General features: G+C 38.7%; 1 protein-coding gene across 1 annotated transcript; it reads right to left on the bottom strand.

Moving 5' to 3' along the window:
• Positions 1 to 1745: 1745 nt before the first annotated feature.
• On the bottom strand, positions 1746 to 19455 carry MFSD11 (major facilitator superfamily domain containing 11). Its single transcript, XM_008927876.4, has 14 exons — positions 19221 to 19455; positions 18827 to 18997; positions 17257 to 17312; positions 16100 to 16207; positions 15608 to 15687; positions 15412 to 15508; positions 14426 to 14484; positions 12047 to 12188; positions 11187 to 11227; positions 10033 to 10098; positions 8287 to 8412; positions 7155 to 7329; positions 6060 to 6195; positions 1746 to 5558 (listed from the first exon to the last, which is right to left on the bottom strand). Exons 2-14 carry the CDS (start codon positions 18920 to 18922, stop codon positions 5391 to 5393), a joined length of 1350 nt encoding a protein of 449 aa, XP_008926124.3. The 5' UTR covers positions 18923 to 18997; positions 19221 to 19455; the 3' UTR covers positions 1746 to 5390.
• Between the last annotated feature and the right edge of the window lie 598 nt (positions 19456 to 20053).

The following is a 20053-nucleotide window of genomic DNA, read 5'->3' on the forward strand; positions in this document are numbered from 1 at the left end:
GTTCCCTGCTGCTCCCTCCATGCCCTTCAATCACAGGATAAAGCCTGGACTCAATCCTGACTTTCAGCCTCGCAGTGTCTGCCTGGACAATGGCCCTCCACATCTGCATTTAATTTTAGAGAAACAGGACCCAAGCACTCCACGGCTCTGATTCGTATTGTGGAGCCTTTCAGACAAAAAACTCTTGAGTTAAGAAAAAAAAAAAATAACTGAAATCATGGGAAAGGATAGTGGAAAAGAAACCCCCCAAAAATCCCAAACTAAGATTAGAAACATTCTCCTCTCAACAGCAGAATAAGTTTTCTTAAGATGGGCTTTCAAACAGAGAAAGGAAACAGGTTGAAGCAGCCACCCTGATTTCCCTGAGACACTTAATTAGTCTACACCATGACTAGAATTAAGCGGTTCCTAAGGGCTACTTAGCACTAAACCGAACATTTCCCTTTTCCTAAGCAGGCCCTTATAAAGCACTAACAAGAGCCATCAGTTCAGACTCTGTCTCTCTTTTCCAAAGCCTCTGGCATAACCGTTTAAAACACTGACAGGAGCAATTCCGACAGCTTAACAAGCCTATTAACAAAAACAATGTCTGTAATTCACTTTTATTTGCATGGCTGTGACCATGAAAAGAAAGTCAGTACACTCGGTTGAAAACAGCGTTTTCATTAGGGATAATCACTGTGTGAGCCCGCTCACCATTACCACCAATTCGAACCCAAAGACACCTTTTATTAAGGTAAAAAAGTTTCAATCATTTGGAGTTCTGGCCAGTGTCAAAATGTAAACAAAAGGAGGGCTTGGGGGAACACACTCACCAGCTGAAATAACCAACTTATCAGAGACACTATGAACTAAATAGAAATTGAGCCACTGCCCAAACTCAATTGAGCAAAGCACCCTCTTCATGTGCCCACTGAGACTAATTCTCACTTCCAGATTTGCTCTCTACTGCACTTCCAAGGATATTTTCCCCCCCCTCTCCCATTAGTGCTTCTCTGTGGTACAACCTCTGGAGTCAAACTTATCAAGGCACCTTTCTGAATTCATCCATGAAAACTACAGGAGTCTCAACCTCACTTCTGAACCAGCCTGGTCATATCAGAAGGGCAAGGACCTTGTTAAGCAGCAAACTTCCCAATTTCAGCTCCATCTAAATTTTCCCATCTTTTAATATTTCTACCTGCACGTTAGCCAGGGATCAAGGAGAACATGGTACCAACTGCTGCTGCCACTCAGTTTGCATTAGTGGGGTTGGAAGACTTCCAAGGAAAACAGTGCTGTGGACAAAGTCCCTGAGAACATGTTTTCCTAGAAAAATTAATGGTTGTGATTGTAAAGTCCTGTCTTAACTAACACACTTGCACAAATTGAGTCCAAGTTGGATACTGTGTCTCCCAGCACGATGTGGAACATCATGTTTCCTGTTTACACTAACAGCAAACAATTAATCTTTGTCCTAAAACACAAACCTTGGGGTTCTCTTTATACACCCCTACTCCTCAGGAGCCAGCTGCCAGGGCACCTCTGTCACTTAGATTGGACTCCAGGGAACCACATTATTCCCCACCTGAAGCAAACCTGTGGAATTAAAAAAAGTCTAATGGGACTTTATCTGTCTGGTTAGTTGACTTACGGGTTTCTGCACTTCATTTTTCATAAAGTTACACCAAACACCACCAGGAGGTTCTCCCTCCAGTATACTTTAAAATGCTCACAAAAATTCTACAAACTTACCCACAGAAGGCTTTTTTAAAAGTTTTTAATAACTGTACCACAGGAGGGTTTCTGCTAAGATAGGGACCTTGGTAAAGCTTAGGGGTTTTGGTTGTTCTGTAGGTTTGGGGTTTTTTTTTATATCCCTGTTGAGTTTAGCACAATCTGCACAAAAATTACAGACTAGAATTATTTATAAATGACATTTTATAAATCATTCTCTTCCTCATCTCAACTTGACAACATTGATTGTGCATAATGAAATTAACACACAGAAGGTCTACGGTTGCAGAAATTCTTTTTCCATACATTCATGTATCACAAATGAAACTCAACTGGCAAAAGAAAAATATAGATATGTTTATATGACATTCATGAAAGACTAATTTTTTAGCAGCTTCTTTGGCACTCAGTGTCAAGAATATCAGTTTTCATTTCCTCTTTAGCATTTGTTTGTAAAACTTGTGGCTGTGACATGTCAAGATATTAAACCTTAGTAACAACCCAAAAGAATGGGGAGGGGGGGGAGGAAAGAGGTCTTTTTAGTAAACCCAAACAAATGTGTCATTTTGCTTAAAAAGATAAAATCACTAATATAAAACAAACCCACAATACCACAGATACAGAAAAAAAACTATTTTCAAATCCCACTTAATTTAACAGTAAGCTCCCAATTCAGATTAACATTAAAAGGCCACTGAGGTGAAATGAAGGGGGTGCAGCCTCATGGTTGGTAAATGCTGATAAGCAGATTCAGAGATGGAATCATAAATGGATGTCAGCATTCCTGTTCTTTATATTGCTGCACCAAAGATTTCAACCCAACTAACAACTGTGTATATGAGAGGATTTTTCACCTCTTGACAAATCAAAGAAACATGAATAAGTGAAAAGCAGTCACATCAGCAGCAGCTTGAGTAACTGAAACCTGTCTCTTCAGATCAAATGTCAAAAGCAATAAAGTTAATAGTAAAAAAGAATAGTTATCCATGATACAGTTTTAAGAATTTCATGATTTCTTGTAAAACTTATCACAAAACAATACTTCCCTTTAATGACCCAATAAATAGTTCTGAGCAGCCTTCCAACATTGCATGATACTGAGTCAGGCCAGAAAGGAGAAAAGGAACAGGGAAAAAAAAGTAAAGCATCAGATTCACAAAGGTACTAAAAACCCACATTCCTAGTTCATTACTATCCCTTTAAGTTGACTTCAAAATGGTTTTTGAAACCACAATAACTTAGCAATTTTTTAATTTCTAATAAAATAGTCCATATAATTTATATGGCAAATGAGCATCACAGAAGTTCATAATTAAAAGGAATCAATTCAAAAAGCAACCTCATGAGAGCCATAACCTACTTACAATTAAATGACATTATTTTAAAAGCATTTAATTACTCATCACCACAAGACCCAAGAATCATTTTTTCCCCAAATACACTGTAAGACAAAACTGCCCCTTGTGAACTTTCAAGTCTTTCTGCTCTCGTTGATATACAAGGAAAAACAGGTCCCAGAAAGCATTTGGAGGGGAAAAAAAAAGTCAGTAATTCCCTATCTGAAAAAGACCCTATTTATCCTGTTTGGTACTTTGGAGAAAATATAAACGTGTAGCAACAAGAGAGTTTTAATCACTGGCAGCATCCTATCATCTATACCTTTATAGTGCTCAGTATATTAAAAATAGTACTCTTCAAGTTACAGGATAACAGGAGTGGGTGAGAGAGAGGCTTCACTGTGCTGCTGGTCACATTAATCAGATATTGATTCAATCCTGAATGCCTTTTCAGTTTGCCTGACAAATTGGAATGGCTTCAGCAACCCCTCGCTCCAATGTGTGTCCTGTCTCATTCTCTTTTACATCATTCATTAAATCTCCCAGGAACACACAAAGGCTTTCTCTCCTGCCTGTCCTCAAAGATTTCTTTTGCTTGCTGGATGTTCAGGTGCCCTCTCGTCCTCCCATTAACACCTTACTGATCTCACAGCAAAAAAACCTGCAGTGAATTTAAAAATCCCTTTGTGCAGCCCTGTAAAATGATGCCCCTGGGCTGTTTTGCTGTGCTTCACAACTCTGTGCTTCACAGGAGTTGTGTCACTGCTCTTTGAGAGCAAAAGTGACAGCAAATGTCACAGGAGATGCCACTCTCCCTCACCAAGTTTAACCTTGGGTACACCTACCTAGTTATGACACAGGGGAGCTACTGACACATAATGAGTCAACTTTAACTTGTCTTTAAAGACATTAACATCCTGACTGTGCATAAAAAAAGGTTGGTGAGTGGTACTTTTCTAAAAATAGCTACATGGAGTGTCTAAAAAACACCTTCTCAGTGTTCCATCCCTGCTCTCAGGTGCATCTTATTGCCCACCAGACAGAAACATCACTGCAAGTACTACAGAGCCATGCAGACAAAGTCAAGGTGAGCTGCATTCACTGCCTGTTTTATTAACTATAAACATATATTTGGATTAAAATTTAGTTACTATGCTAGTAACCTTGTTTTCATATTTGGTGGAGTAAGATTACAGTACAATCTTCCCAAAATACACTGAATAAAGCAACTTAGGACAAGCATTTCAGGTGTTTTCAGCCTATGCAGTAGAATAAACACTGCAAGATTATTCTGACCATTCACATTCTGAGTCTATTTGTACTTTTTGAAGTTACCTCAGACAATGCTCCCATCACAGATTTTCATCATTTTATGATAAAAACTCCACTGAACTCAAAAGAACTGTTTGGGAGTCTGTGAGGGAAGCCATGGATTGTGGTCCTTCATATTGCACAGCCCTGAGGAAGTTTCAGCACCTTTCCCAACACAGTTCAATTCTGAGATACTGAGCCACGAGGCTGTTTTCAATTATCAATAATTCACAGGCCTTGGGATCCCATCCTTAAGATGGCTAAAGATAACATCTTTAAATTCTTGTAAAAATCTTTCATGTCACACTATAACCTGATTCATTTTCTTACAAAAAAAAAAAAAACAAACAAAAACGAAAAAGCATGAAACAAAAGAAAAAACAAACAAACAAAAACCTCCACGGAACTGAAAACTTAAGGCACATGAAAGAGATTAATAAACAAATTGTTGAGAAACAAGAAGCTGAGTGATACAAAAAAAGGCAACATTTCCCATGGAAATACTTGAGCATATCTAATTGTTGAAAAAGTCAATGCCAAATTGATTTCTCAGTTGTGCAGACAATCTGTGATATAATCTACCTTATAAAAACATCACTCATTCAATACCAGAACTCATGTGTCTGCAGAACTAGTGTATAGGAAAAATAATTTAGGGGGCAAAAAACAAAACTAATCCTGTAGTGCATGGTAGAGTGAAATAAGGCAATTACATTCTGAAAGGTACATCTCAGAGCAGAATGGTTCAATACACAGATCTATACATCTCCTTCCAATGCTAATATCAGGTTTTTAAGAACATTTACACCATGCTTGGTTGAGTAAAGCAAGAAAAAAAAAAAAGCCTTTCAAATTTGGCATTTTTTCCCCTCCTGTTTCACATCCAGTTGGACTGATGGTGATTTAGCAGCAGCTTCCTCCATCTCAACCTCTGCAGCAGCTTGACCTTTTCCACCTTTTCACATCACTTCCCAAAAAACATGCCTGTGGCTGTTCCTTAAGTCAGACCAGCCCTGGTTATCAGGATCAAATGCTGCTGTAGTCTGAGCCACGGGCAGCCAGGGCTGCTGCTGCTTCCCACTCCACTGCGAAGAAGGTAATTGTTCCAAAGAATCCCACCATCACCATGATCAGGAGCTGCCACTGCAGAAGGAAGTAGTTGCTGTAGAAATAGGCAACTGCAGCACAGATGGACTGAGAGAAAAAAAAAAAAAACACAAAGTAAAAAAGATTATCAGTGGAGATTTCCAGGCTGATGTTACTACACGAGGATTATCAAACTGACAGGAGTTTAATATGCAGCTCTCAGTAGAAGCCTGCTGTAGGAGATAGGCAATCTTAAGGCTTCATTATACCTCAACATATGTCTTGATGTGATACACAACAGATTTAGTTTTCACTTGTTATTTAAACAGTGTTCACTGTAGAAAGTGAACACCAAACTCAAAAGTGCTTGGAGCATTGCAAGTGCAGCTCTCTGGTATTTCAAACCAGTTTGTCTAGAAACAACATAGCCAAAGCTTTAAGATCACAGTCCAGGAAACTGTTTCCAGCATCACAAACTACTTTACACCAAAATTCAGGATGAAATAATTTGCAGAAACATCATTTTTCTCAGCTCGTTAAAAAGGCCAACCCAGAATTTCAGTAACATCCCAACAGTTCAAAACATTTCGAAAGATTGTTAATTATTACCTGAACAAACTTAAAGATGGCAAAGGCAGGAGCACTGTCTTCTGAATACAGGAATCCTAAAATACTGAGGAGCTGGGTGTTGAAGCAGCTGTCCCCCAGCCCCAGCAGGAAGCTGCAGAGCATGGCCACCTCTTTGCTGAAGGAGAAAGTGAATCCAGTTTAAAAGCCATTTGTTCAAACAGCTCACACATCTATAAACTATTTTTGGCAGATTTTTTTGGAACTTGAGAATGGAAAGGTATCAAACTTTTAATTTCACCGGAAAAGAACTGGGAATGCCTGGCTTGGCAAAAAGAATAGTTTCATCAGCTTTTACTTTCTGGAATGCTAAGACTTCTGTTACTGTTACCTAAAGTCAATTCACCCTGAATGAGAATCAGGAAAAGAACTGATTTTGGTGCTTGGAGCCACAAACCCCACAGAGCAGTGATTAAAAGCTGAGACACATGGTGAATTCTTGAGCTGCAGGAATATTAGAGAAATACCAATTCATTTTGCAGAAAAATACCCCAGTTAAGACCAGTCATCTGCACAGGCACAAATGCTTAGAATTCCAAGTTAGTCACTGGGTCTGCACAAACTGAAAACGTATTTTCACACAAATTGGCAAGAATAACCCCCAAAAGACAGCTGAGATAATAAAGTTCCCCATATTCTTCCCCAATTATTATAAGAGACAGGCATAGATGGCTTCAGTTAGTTCAATAAGAATTTGGTAATAAGCATTGAAAGACTTTGGAAATGGGTGCAACAGTGCAAGGCTGGAGCTCCCTGATGTAGAAGAACTGAGCCCAAGATAGACTGACTTCTTAACACCTACTACAATAGTTGCTGGTCTCACTATTGTGCTACACCTCAAACATCAGCTGTCAAGTGACAGAACTGCTGCCAATCATCCTCAGGCTTTTTATTCTTATGCTATTTAAGTTCCTAAATTGGGTGCAGACTGGTAGAATGCCTATCTTTAATAAAAGCCAATTTCCTGAAAGCTTCTTCTGTGGAGTTAGTCACCACACGGAAAAACAACTTCAAGGGATTTTCTGTGGAGAAACAAGCTGTTTATATACAACCAGCCAAAGGAGAAAGCTCACATACCTTGGAATCATATAAGCAACTTGATCTGTTCCTTCCATGGGAGCAATGGGGGCATCATTTGGCGTGTTGAAAAAAATTAAATAAAAGGCTATGAAGTGGACAAGGATGCCCAGCATCACCACTGGGTTCCTGCCAAAGCGACTGTTCTTGCTCAGCAAACCAAAGATTCCTCCACCTGCAGGGGCAGAAAAGATTGGATAACTGAATCAGAACTGAAGATTTAAAGAACAGAGCAAAACCTTAAATACTCACAGCTGGAATTATAAATATGCCCATACTGGATAACTGAAAGATCAAACATGAAAACGGCCCCAAGGATCTCCCAGCCCTGTTTGCCACATGAGATGAGCTCAGGGTTGTTACAGGTGTCTGAGAAATGGGGGCAGGAGATTTATCAGATGGTTGCTGATGAGAACACTTCACCTTTTAACAAGTACTTTACTCCAGTACTGCAACAGTACTAAGTGAAAATGGACAACCTTGTGCTCAGCTCCTAATTGCAAAAGCCTGCAACTCTATGGACCTAAGCTGCTGATGAACAGGCAGTGGGTTTTTTGTTAAACACCATAGTTCTTGAATTTACAGAAAAAAAGAGAAATCTTTACTTGATGAACCTTCCCTGTATCCAATTTTATTTAAATATCACATCTTATTAAACACAAGTTCATTTTTTTAAAACAAAGAAATCCTTAGTGCAGCAATTTATTAAAAAAAATTAGAAGTTACTACATCGCTCAAGTAATAAAAATGTAAACATAATACTATTTAAAAACAACATTTAAATAGCAAAATGGTGTCAGCTCCCTAATAACACTGCAGCCTATTGTTCCTTGCATTTTGAGTCTTGTGTATTTCTCCACACCAATCCAAACAGAATGCAGAATGTTAGGATTCATAGGCAGCAGTATTTCACATGCTGCTCTACACCCACTTTACACAGTGCAAGGTATAATTCACAGTGCAATAAGGAACCACATTGCCAATTACATTTCTCCTATTTCATTTTTTGTTCACATAATCATTGCTGGAAGCTTGAAATACACTATTCAGTTAAATACAAAAAACCCATTTTGAACAATTACATCACTCTAATCTTTTTTTTTTTGTCAAAAGGTGGCAAATTTAGACTCACCCAAGATTTCTCCAACACCGATAAAAATACCAGAGAGACCAATTAGGCTTTTCTGTTCACTGCCAAATCTATTCACAGCACCAATGCATGTTCCATACACTCCAGAAAAGAATGTTAATTCCAAACCTGTGAAGGAAACAAAACAGAATTGACAGATGAACTATTACGAAAGTCATGAAAATATTCTTTATGTCTAAAGGCTCTTTTCCCCTCAGGTATCTTTCAAATAATAAACTCAAATGAAGTCTGTGTAATAGAAGCAAACAGGAAATTTTAAACTATGTGATTATTATATTCTCCAATGCCAGTTTACAAAAACCACATTAGAAAAAACAGTTGCACTAATTGGTGTCACTCAGGTTCAGTAGCCAGTGCTGTTGACACAATCCCTATAAACAGTTTGCATTTCTACTTTTCAAGAACTTTGGAATTTCATCCAAATGAGAAGTGCCATGTGAAATAACACTTCAGGTAACTGAAGAGATAAAGCACAATTTCAGTATAAGATTTTTTTCCCCCCAAGTTATGATATTCCTAAGAAAGACCCTGCATCCCTAAAAACTAACAAGATGCTGTGATTCTTAAAATTGACTTTTCTACACATACATAATGAATTTAAACTGAGAAAGTACTGCTATTTGTTTTAAAATCCTTTCTTCTTTCTATTGCCATTAATGTGAGGGAGGGTGACACAGCAGAGTCCAACTCACACAACTATAAGCAACCATCAGTATAAAAATACCAGCTCCTTAATAAAAGAAATGTATTTAAAACAATGCAAAGTGTTCTGCCTAAACAGAGCAAAACAGCTCAAAATAAAACTGTTTCTAATTTACCTCCTTTGCCTTTTGCTACAGCAAAATGATGGCCCAGCACCTCCTGGTCTGCATTTCCAGGCCACCCAACGCAGCAGATGAACTGCACAGCTTCAAAATTCGGGTGGGCTTGAAGCAGCCTGAACCCAACCATCAATTCTGGAATAAAAGCCTTTGTTGGCCTCATGGGATTTTGTATTTTGCTACAAAAAGTGGCAATATTGGCAATATTGAGCCACCAGATGGCAGCAGCCATTTTTTCCCAATCTGGAGTGATTTATTTTTATGCCACCTGTAGAATTGAATTGCAGAATACTCCAGGAAAACCTGACTGACTCCCTTCCTTTGTCATCCTGCTCCACACTCCCACTGCACTAAACACCCAAGAGGAATTCCAGTGGGTTAATCTGGCTTAACACAACTGTGTGAAGTAACTTGTAACTCAGATTAGTGGTTGGAGCAACCCAACTCCAGAGCTGCTGTTGCTATTTCTCCTCCAGGAGCTGACTGGAAACTTCAGCAGATGTTTGGGCACTGTTTGGTTTGTTCACATCTAAGTTTTTGTTTTCACCTACAAGATCTGACAACTTTCATAATGGTGACTCAGAGATGAGGTTCTGAAAACACATTTATTCCTCCAAAAACTTAATTTGATCGTGAACAAAACTATACCTGAAGCCAAATAAGGAGCCAGAAACGCCACAAAAATCCATTCAAGGATCTCAGAAACATTTTTGAACATTTGATGGCATTTTTGCAGAAGAATTGCTTTAGTTTATGGCAAAAATAACTTCATTTTTCATTTACAACTCATACACCTTGGTCTAATAACAGCAGACCAAGTTTAACTAAAAGTTGCTAAGAAGAAGGAAGACCCTTGCCACACCAAATACTAATTACAAAAATGGCTGAAAATGGCTAAGCTTCATACCTGTGTAGGCTGTTGTGACACTGAGAAGCATCATCTCTTTGGTGAAGCTCAGTGTAATAGATTTCTCTGTAAAGAAACAATAATGGAAATTAGATTAACTTCTGATAATACTACTAAGATAATCTACACTTTCTTTTGCTCTTTGCTTAAAACAAAGATAGGTTAAAATTATATAAACTGTACATTATAAACCAACTCTGACACGCCATCTAGAAGAAATGTGTCATCCAAAAGTCATTTTTGTAAGAAATGCAGTTGGGGAAACATTAAAGAGAAGATACAGTTTCCAATTAACAGGCAATTTTCTGCTCATTGTATTTCTGTATTCTCTCCCAGCTCACAGCAATTGTCTCCTGAAATAAATCCTCAGTGAACGTCCCCACATTCTCCAAACAAACTTAACAGTCACAGGCAGAACACATCAAACTTCAAAGGAAACTACAGATGCTCTAGTTCTAAATTGTTAACTGGTATCAATCTGTGACAAAATAAAACAACCTGTAACTTTTTATCTTGTTATGTTTGTTGGTTTTTATTTTTTAATCTTTCACACAGTGGCTTTCCCTGTGGTGATCTGTTCTTTTTGTGTTTGTCTATAGAAGGAAGCTGTTGAAAAGCAGTTTGGATCTGAAACTACATCAAAGGAATACTTCAGATCTTTCCTGGACTATACCAGTACATGATTGATGTGAAGTCACCTCACTTTTTTTGCTTTGTTTGTCACATGGTCACCTGAAAAGAGGCTTTGCTGAAGTGCAGGGAGCCAGTTCACACCAACCCCACATCCACACTAATTTCCCCACATTAGTTCAGTGGTTCCCAAGCTTTTCCACTTCCAAGCTCCATTTTGGATAGGTTCAAATTCCCAAGATGCTCACAGAGACATCTGAATTTCTGTCAGGCTCAGAACTCAGTCCTGTGTCCCTGTGTGACCTGTCATCCCTGGGCTGGAACCCACTGCCATCTGGAAGTCCTTTTTCCAAGCAGACCATCCCTGAAAGTCCATATTCAAAGAAGAATAACTGAGATCCACTCTCAAAACGTTACCTGTTCACAAATTTTTGTTCCAAGTGATTTGTCCATGACCACATTATCAGCAGAACCATGGACAGCTGGGAAGTAGATGCCAGTATTTTATGTGGAAATGTACTTACTGAAGGCAGCCACTGCTCTCATCATTTTGTTTTGTGCAGACCTGGGTAAACAAATGACTTGGTCAAAATGGAGAAAGAATAACCACACAGTACTTCTATGCTGGAAGGCACCTTCATTTTTTTAAACCTTCTGTACATTTTCTAGCCCAGCACTGGAATACACCAATATATCCTTAAAAGTGTCTGAGATCTAAACTACTAACCACAAAATTTATTTGCTTTCTGCACTACTGAATGCCTGCTTAACAGAATCTTCCTTCTGAGCATTTTTAGCTTCCAACATTTTTTTCCATGGGCATGCTTACTGATGTTTTTCTAACTTTTGCCTTGTTCTTTAAATAAAGCAAAATATTTAAGCTGATGCCTCAGGCAAAACTCCACAGGATCTGTCTGCGTACTTGTCATTTTTAATGCATTTATTAGGGTGGTATGTATATATTTAGAGAAGACAGGAAAAACATGTTCCAGTTTGTCAAAGAATCCATTAAAAAAGGAGTAATTTCTGTTTATTCCAGACTTTAAAATGGGCTGATGAGGGCAAGACAAACTATGAAAGGCAGATAAATGTTTAATAATAATCAGTTGAGAAGTGAAAGGTATCTTTCCCAAGGCACTTACTTATTAAAGGAAAAACTTAACGTGCAGTACTGCACTCCACCCTTGAGAATATGCCATCTAAAGAAAAATAATTCTGACTTGTTAAAGAACAGACACTTTTCTAATAAATCTGTACATTCTACAGGTTGTGGATAACATTCATGTCTCCAGCACAGAGGGGGAAGTCATTGCACAGCGTCCCACTGCGGAGCAGGAGCACAGACAAGGAGCTGTGACAACATGTTATTGCCGTAAGCACTTACGAGCTCTCCCCCAGGATTTCATTAGTAGAATCTTCATCCCCTGGAGCTTTTGTGTCCTCTTGTTTCCTAATCAGAAAGAACAGAACTGTGCCCACAAGACTGATAACAGTCAGAGCAATGAAGACAGTTCTGCGATCGCTCTCTGTGGGGAAACAAACAGGAGTCGTAACCAGATGTGCAGAAAGCAAATCAAACCAATTCAGCTACCTTCAAACAACTAACACAGACATACTACAGTGTTTAACACACACCCATTTTCTAACTCACCTTCAACGGGCAGCAAAAGGTACCCAGCTGCTGGCAAATTGCTGTCTCAGTTTTATGATGCTAATAAAGCATCAGCATATTAAAGTGTCCCTCATTTTCTGCCACGCAAAGGCTACGACCAGGCAGGAGCCAATTAAAGGAAGTGCATCAATTATTAGCAGAAGAAAGCACGTCTTTGAAGACTTACATCATTCAGAGTGGACATAAACAACCTTAAAGCCCTTCAGATCTCTCAAAAAAAGCTCTTTACCAGCATCAGAAATAGCAGCCCCGTGATATCATAAACTGGTGGGCTTTGAAACTACAAAGGCCTTAAAGCCACCAAAACCTCAGCAACTGCCACAGCAGCTGCAGGGAGGCAAGTGCTGCCCTGTGCACCAGCTCTGCTGCACCAGCCAACTTGTTTGGCACAGACACATTTAATACAGAAGTTACTCCCATTTACCAATATTAAGCAGGGGGAAAAAGCCAAGAAACAGCAAATACTTGTGATTTAACCACTATGTGGCTCTGAAGATATTGCCTGTGCTTGTATTTATTTCCTCTTTAGCTTAGTGGCAAATGCAAAATTGATCAAAAAATAACTTGTGTGTGATTACAGATCAAAAAGAGGAAGTGCTTCACACCTTGAACAGTCTGTAGTATTTGTATATAGGTAGTAAAAGGAAGAATTGATTTTTAAATGCTATTAAAACTTTTGATATCAATTTTTTCAATAAAGAGGAATCTCTAGACATTTAAAGATGGAGGAAAATGTAACAGCAGAACTGCTTTGTAGTTAATTGCCCTATTCTGTGGTTAGCAAGAGCAATGGAATGAAAAATGCACAGAATTTCAGGGCCTCCAGGTTCAAAGTGTTTCCAATACTTTCAATAACAGTTAAACCTTTGTCCTAAAGGTGAAGGAATGCAGAAGATGACCTGTAAAATTAACCTTTGCTGCACTACTGTGCTACTTTTCAGGGGAACTTGAAAAGATGGATCTAACATAAGAAAGAAGTGGACTGTTCATCTCAACAGGGCAGTATTTCTGAAGCCTAATAAACATAATTTTAAAGCCAACATTTTGATGATTGACTAGAGCAGAAGCATCCTCATCTGTTAAAGGTTAAAAGAATTGACCATTCTAGTAGATATTTTACTTTAGGACTACAATAAGGAAAATTCTTAGTCATTATAGAACAGGACAATCAAAGTTCCTTGTTTACAGAACACTGTTTTCCTAAAAGTGCTCATCTTTGGTAATTAAAATCTTAGCCTTTGCTCTATTTTCACCACTGCAATTTTCTTAGTGAATACCCACACATACCTTGCCTGGCTTAAACAGTTATCAGAAATCTTCACTTTAAAAACACTGAGTCTCAACCACTGTCCAGCTTCTTAACAGTATTACTTAAGACCTCTGTTCCCCAATTATTGCTCTTTACCAGTCTAGCACGATAACAAATGGAAAAACTAGAGTATTAATTACAATCCCATTAGGAAGTTAGTCTTCATAAACTATGCCAAGTAAGGAAGAGTTCTTTATTCCCTCTGCCAGCAATGCTGCCAGTTTAGACAGCAGCAGCCCCTTCTCAGCCTCTGTCTTCCCTCACTGCTTTGTGCCAGCCCAATGAAGCAAACTGGGATGGTTTGCCTTTATTTCATAGGTTAATCAATCTCCAATATGATTAGAGGGACACCCTACACAAGGAACTTCCTTTAGAATGGGATAGCATGTATAATATTAAACATACAGCCAGAATAGCTTTCCTCCCAAATAGGTGTGTTTTGACCTAAGTGTGCCTGCACAGGGAAAATCCCAGAGTGGCTATTGTGCAAAATCTTATCCTCAACTTGCCTTCTGAAGAATTCCATACACAATACCCTAAAAGAAGGTACTCAAAGTGCATTTCAGGTAGGAAAACAACATACATACTACAAAGGCTGTGAGTGCCCAGAAACACTGAATCAAAATCATACTCCAAAAAGAGACTATCTAGCAATAAACTGAGGGAAAGAAATGTCTGCTATTGTATAAGCTTTGTGCCACTTTCTAGATCATCATTTCATCTGTTTATTCATGCTACCATATTTTGAAGGATGGCTTCCCACATCAACAAGCAGTACTCACCTGATATGTGAGTTTTTCCTTGCCAGGCAAAGTATATATAGAGGTTTCCAAAAAACAAGCTGTGAACAAAAAGAACAACCAAGAGGTGCATTTTTTGTAGTAAGATTAAGGTTGGGTTTGTGGAAATTGCTACTCTGATAACATACCAATATGTTAACTCTGGAAGAGAAAACTTAAGGAACAGAACCAGCATGCCACTGGTTCAGGCTGGTGTTTTATAATCCAGGATTCTGTGCCCACAGCAGCATTAGCAATGCCATCTAGTGCAGGCTCACCAGCCTAAGCATTCCTGCAATCCATTTCCCTTGTTACTTCCCAATATCCAGAACTGCTGTATCACAGTGGGGTGGGTAAAAGGGATCCCTCTTCAGGAACCACTTGTGGACCTGTCTCCCATGAATTTGCTTGATTCCTTTTTGATCTTGCTGACACCACCCAACTCTACACCCTCCTGTGGCAGCCAGCTCCAGAAGTGTAATCACCCATTGCACAAAGAAGCATTTTATCTGTTTCAAACCAACCCTCTTTAGTCTCACCAAGGCATAGGCTTGACTACAACTGAGCTGAAGACCCCCCACTCGTCCATCCCAGCTCCAGAAGAGCCAAAGCCCCAAGGCTGAGTTTAAATAGGGCTCCTGAGCCCATGGGAAGGGTGTGGTGGAGGTGCCAGGTGAGGCTGCTCAGGACCAAATTAACACAGCTGACACAAATTAACACAGCTCTCCCCAATCAACAGGACTGCTGTTACAGATGTCAAACGCTCTCCTAACAGAAAGGGATCTTTTCAGCACCTCAAGAGCAGAGACTTCCAATATCCAGCTTTCATTCACTGCTCTGTAATGCACAATAGCAATAGAAGTGCTCAGTTCACTGACTGCAAGGTACCACTGGAGTATTTTTGGATGCAGTCTCCCACTTACAAAAAGAGGTAAAAAGTAGAATGTGTACACAACCAAAAAAAAATAAGATTAATAAATAAACCTTACCTGGACTGTAGAAGTGCCCAAAACACTCCACTGTTCCTTCCAATGGTGTTTTCATCAGAATTTACAGTCAAGCAATTTCCCTGTGCTGTCCAGAGGACTGGAATAGACAGAATATATTGCTCAGGAAATAAAAAATATTTTAGAGGTATATTCAAATATCATAAAAAATAGTCAGCAGAATAAGAACAGTGCTTACCAGCAGCTGCAATGCCAATAAAAACAGAAGCAGTGTAGAAAGCCCATGTAGTAGGTTGGATAAAGACTGCAATGTATAGGCTAGAATAGAACAAATCAGTTTATTGAATACAGACTTAAAGTGGACAGTGCACTTTAACAATCAGACACTGATCTGCTTCTAAATCAACCACTCTCTCCTAAGAGACACTGGAAAACAGGTTAGGTTGTATGTGAAAAATCTTACCCTACTAAGCACGTGGAGGTTTTTTTATGTAGTCATTAATCTGAGACCACAACCTGAACTCCACAGTCTGCAAAGTCTGGAAGTGCTGTGGAAAAAAATGTGCTGTTTCCAGTAGGCTGAAGAACTCTGCAGTTACAGATCTACAGTATCTCTGTGAGATGCTTTTCTTAGCCAGTACAATTTCATGTATGGCACAGTAGCACTAGGTGTGAGAAAAAAATTAAATATTTCAAAGGAAGCAGCTAAAAATTCAAAATTAATACTTACCTATAAAATATGCCACTAATAACCATGCAGAATTGAGGTCCTACTATTGCAACCACTGAAGGTGATATAAGATTTGATGCAGATAATACTCCATAAATAATGGACATGCTGCATAAATAAACAACAAAGATGATTAAGCACTTAAAATATAAAGTATTTAAATTAATCACTGCAACTGCATTAAATCACTGCAACTGATTTAAGAGTGATCAGTGGTTTTCAAAATATCCAGTTAAGCACATACACAACTCAAGTAACTCCATAAAACTTCCATGGCCAAACATTTCCTCCCTTTCTTCTGTTCCCTTCACCCACCATACTCCATATGGGAATACAGGAGTGCACAGTGTTTCCTGGATTGCTGAGTAGAGTCCCAAACTATTGCAGGCAAGCATGTCTGGTAATTTAAAACATGCATTTGTCAAACTGCCTTCACAACAGTTACTGTATTTTCTACCCTGTACTTCTAGAGGAGAATGTTCCAGAGCCTCACTTGTCCAGGAGTGAGGTTTTCATTTTCTGCCAAATACATCACAGAAATTCTATAGATGTATTTTGTGCCAGTTGTATTTTCAGTTTAAACTAAGACAGCAAACCCTTCAAAGCAGCAATCAGGTTTTTCTACATGACAGAATTAATTTGGCATACAAGAGGCTCCTGATCACGCTTGGCAAGTTTGGCTGTGCCAGTGCAACAAAGAGAATGGCTTTTTGTGGCTTTGCTTCTGTCTCTCTGACTGCTCCTTCCACATTTACATTGCAGTGTTCCCTGGGAGCTGATCCACACCACCTGTTCTACACAAACACACAGAGGTGTACAAGGGCAAACAACCAAGGCCTGAGTTAGCAGGTTTTTTTATTTTTAAACTTCCAGCTTCTTCGTCTCCTAAGACAAAATGCTGAGAATGAGATGATGGTGGCTTTTCTCTCTACAAAGAAAACATGCAAACCAGATATGTAGTTCAGCTAGAAATAATTCAGAGCAGGGGCTGTGAGAAGCCTGTTTTATTTAAAGTGCTTTAAGTATGTCAATAAATTGTGAAGTCAGCAGAACACTTCGATCTCTTGAGAGTGTATCTCTACTGGATGAAACTGTAACCAGCTTCACCCTGCAAGGAGCAAAGTAATAAGTAATAATTTACAATCTGTGTAAATTACCTTGTGTAGCCACTGCCATGGAAGTCCGTGTTGTTTAAATTTGTGATAACAGTTTGCTGTGAGGAGAAAACCATACGCTGTAATATGTCAGAATCTGTCTTGTAGTTTGAGAACACTTGCATCAGTTTGAAGTCAGTAACAAACGTTAGACTTAACCATTAATAGACTCTACAAAGTACTTAAAAGAATTTAAAATGTTAGCTACAACTCACACCACCTCCACAACAAAGATGCAGGAGATATTTGGCAGGGAAACATCTATGTGTGAAGCAGTAATTAGTACTTTACTATTAAATTGTTATTTCAGAGACCTTAAAATACTTCACAGAACTGCTGTTTCACTAAAGACCTCTCTTAGGTATGATAGTCATATGTATGACTATCTTAATTTAACAAGTGGAGGGGAAAAGGAGAAGTTTCAAAATACTCTTAACTTGACCTAACCATGAATTCCCAGTCAGAGTTTCCATTCTTTCTGGCTTCACGTTATTTCTCTGTTCCTTTTTTTTTTTCCCCTTGAATCAGCTTTAGTGATCATGAGACCATGTAATTAGCTGGACTGGCAGGCAGATCTGGTTGAAAGTAACTTCTAAAGACTTTTATGACAATAAACTACATGATTGCATGATCACAAAGTCCAATTCAGTGAGGTGCTGAATTCATCACAGAACTCCTAAGATCACTGGGCTGTACTTATGTGCTCACACACAGTATCACACTGCACTATGACTTACCAAAACCATCCTAAGTAGCTATTTATATTGTAGTGAAGGACATTTATGTGTCTGAACCCAGAAAGGATTCTTCTTCCACACAAGAAAAGAGCTGTAAGACCTGGAGGCTCAAGAAGGACGTTGAAATCTAACTGCCTTCAGGCACAGAACTGAAAGCAATGTCAACACTCAGGAAGTTAAAGGGCTATGTCTCTTAGTAGCAGGAGTCTAAAAATGTAAGTAGTAACAGTAAATTTGGATTATGTTATGCTCAATTTTGCTTCTGCAGACAAAGATACACGATACTAAAACAGTAAATAACTTCTTCAGCTAGAAGGTGACTTGGCAGTTTAGCAATTGTGCAAGTCTGACTATTTGTCAGGTGTTATCCCCATACTCCCCCTCAATATCAAATTTGTCAGAACAGAAAAATATGTTAGATTAGGAAAAAACAGTTGATAATTGTGTGGTTAATAACTTAAGCAAATATCTTGAAAGAGACTATACAGAATATGGAATATAGACTATGGAAGATTCAATGTAATTCAACTGTTCAATATTGCAAGTGTCAAAGCAGACACTATGTTAAAAGTTCAAACATTTGATAAGATTAATTTTCTGTTTTCCAAGCACTCTGGCACAGTTATATGTGTAGCTATGCTGTCTTAAAGAAAAAAGCTGCTTAATTATTTGGTTAACCAAGTTAATCTACTTAATACTAAACCAAAGGAAGACAAAATGCCAAAGTATCTCGCACATTAGAAAATCACAAGTAAAACAAGATAACAGTAGACAAAAGACAAGACAGGGTAAATAACTGTAAGAGAAACGCAGCACATTTAGAAATTCACACCTACCGCAATATTTCCACATGTCTGGAAAGCAGTGAATATAAACATAAATGAGACTCCCAAAATAATGATGTTGAAGAGTTTTTTTCCTTCAGAAGACATTTCGTGTTTTCTCGCCAAGTCCTCAGCTTCAGTCTGGAAAAACTTTTTTTTCTTTTAAAAGTTTCCTCTTAACCTCTGTTAAAAAAAAACAAAAAAAAACAAAAAAAAAAGGCAAAAAGAAATAAAAAAATGATTTGAAAATTATGATTACTTGGGACTACTTCTTAGCTGCTAGAAAATAACCTTCAATTAATTAAGAAATCTAGTAACTTAAATAATGTACTGCAAAATTGGTAACTTGGAAATAAAAAAACCAGAAAGGTCTAGTACAAAATGTAAAGACCAAGATTCCCTCTACCTGTTCCCATTAAGTTAACAGAGCTGCCTGCAGCGTGTTATTTCATGACATCATCTTCCCACACACGAAGCAGTTTTCCCAATATCGAGCAGGTCAATCAGCTCAGCTTCTTGCCATTGTTGAAATCAGAATCTGGTCCACGGCCCTTCAATCACCTGACGAAGGGAAGATGAGCCATTGGCACACACGAGTCATTTCCATGCACCGGACAGGAAATAAAGCACATTTCACCCTCTCGATCAGCTGACCCGGCCCTGAGAGCCCTTGTGCACTATGGGAAATGCAGTTTTATGAAAACACTTTTTTTTTTTTCCCCCTACTTAAAATGGTGAAAACCTCCCGGTTCTTAAAATAAAAACATTTGTGCTACGTTTTTAAGAATTGTGATCTCTATCCACTAAATAAGATCTGGTAAGGTTAAAAAGAAAAAAAAAAAAGGGCTTAGAAAGTTGTCAAAGAAAACTTTATTTAGCTGAACTCAAACACACAAAGTCATTTCCAAAGGGCAAATTAATCCCACCTTGGAGAAACTACGGACTTCAGTTCCACCAACACACACACACTTGGTGCTGTTGCTTCTGCCTTTCCTTGTCTCGGTGACTCAGGAGAGGAGTCTTCATAATCTTTCCCTGCTTTGTCTCAAGGAAAAGCTTTTGGGTTTAGCAGTTACATAGAATTATGGAATCCTGGAATCACAGACTGGTTTGGGTTGCAAGGGACCTTAAAGCCCATCTTGTTCCATCCCCCTGCCATGGGGCAGGAACACCTTCCACCAGACCAGGTTGTTCCAAGCCCCATCCAACCTGGCCTTGAACAATTGCAGGGATGGAAGT

This window comes from Manacus vitellinus, unplaced genomic scaffold, assembly GCF_001715985.3.
Source record: "Manacus vitellinus isolate BGI_N305 unplaced genomic scaffold, ASM171598v3 scaffold_24_pilon, whole genome shotgun sequence".
NCBI classification, from domain to species: domain Eukaryota; kingdom Metazoa; phylum Chordata; class Aves; order Passeriformes; family Pipridae; genus Manacus; species Manacus vitellinus.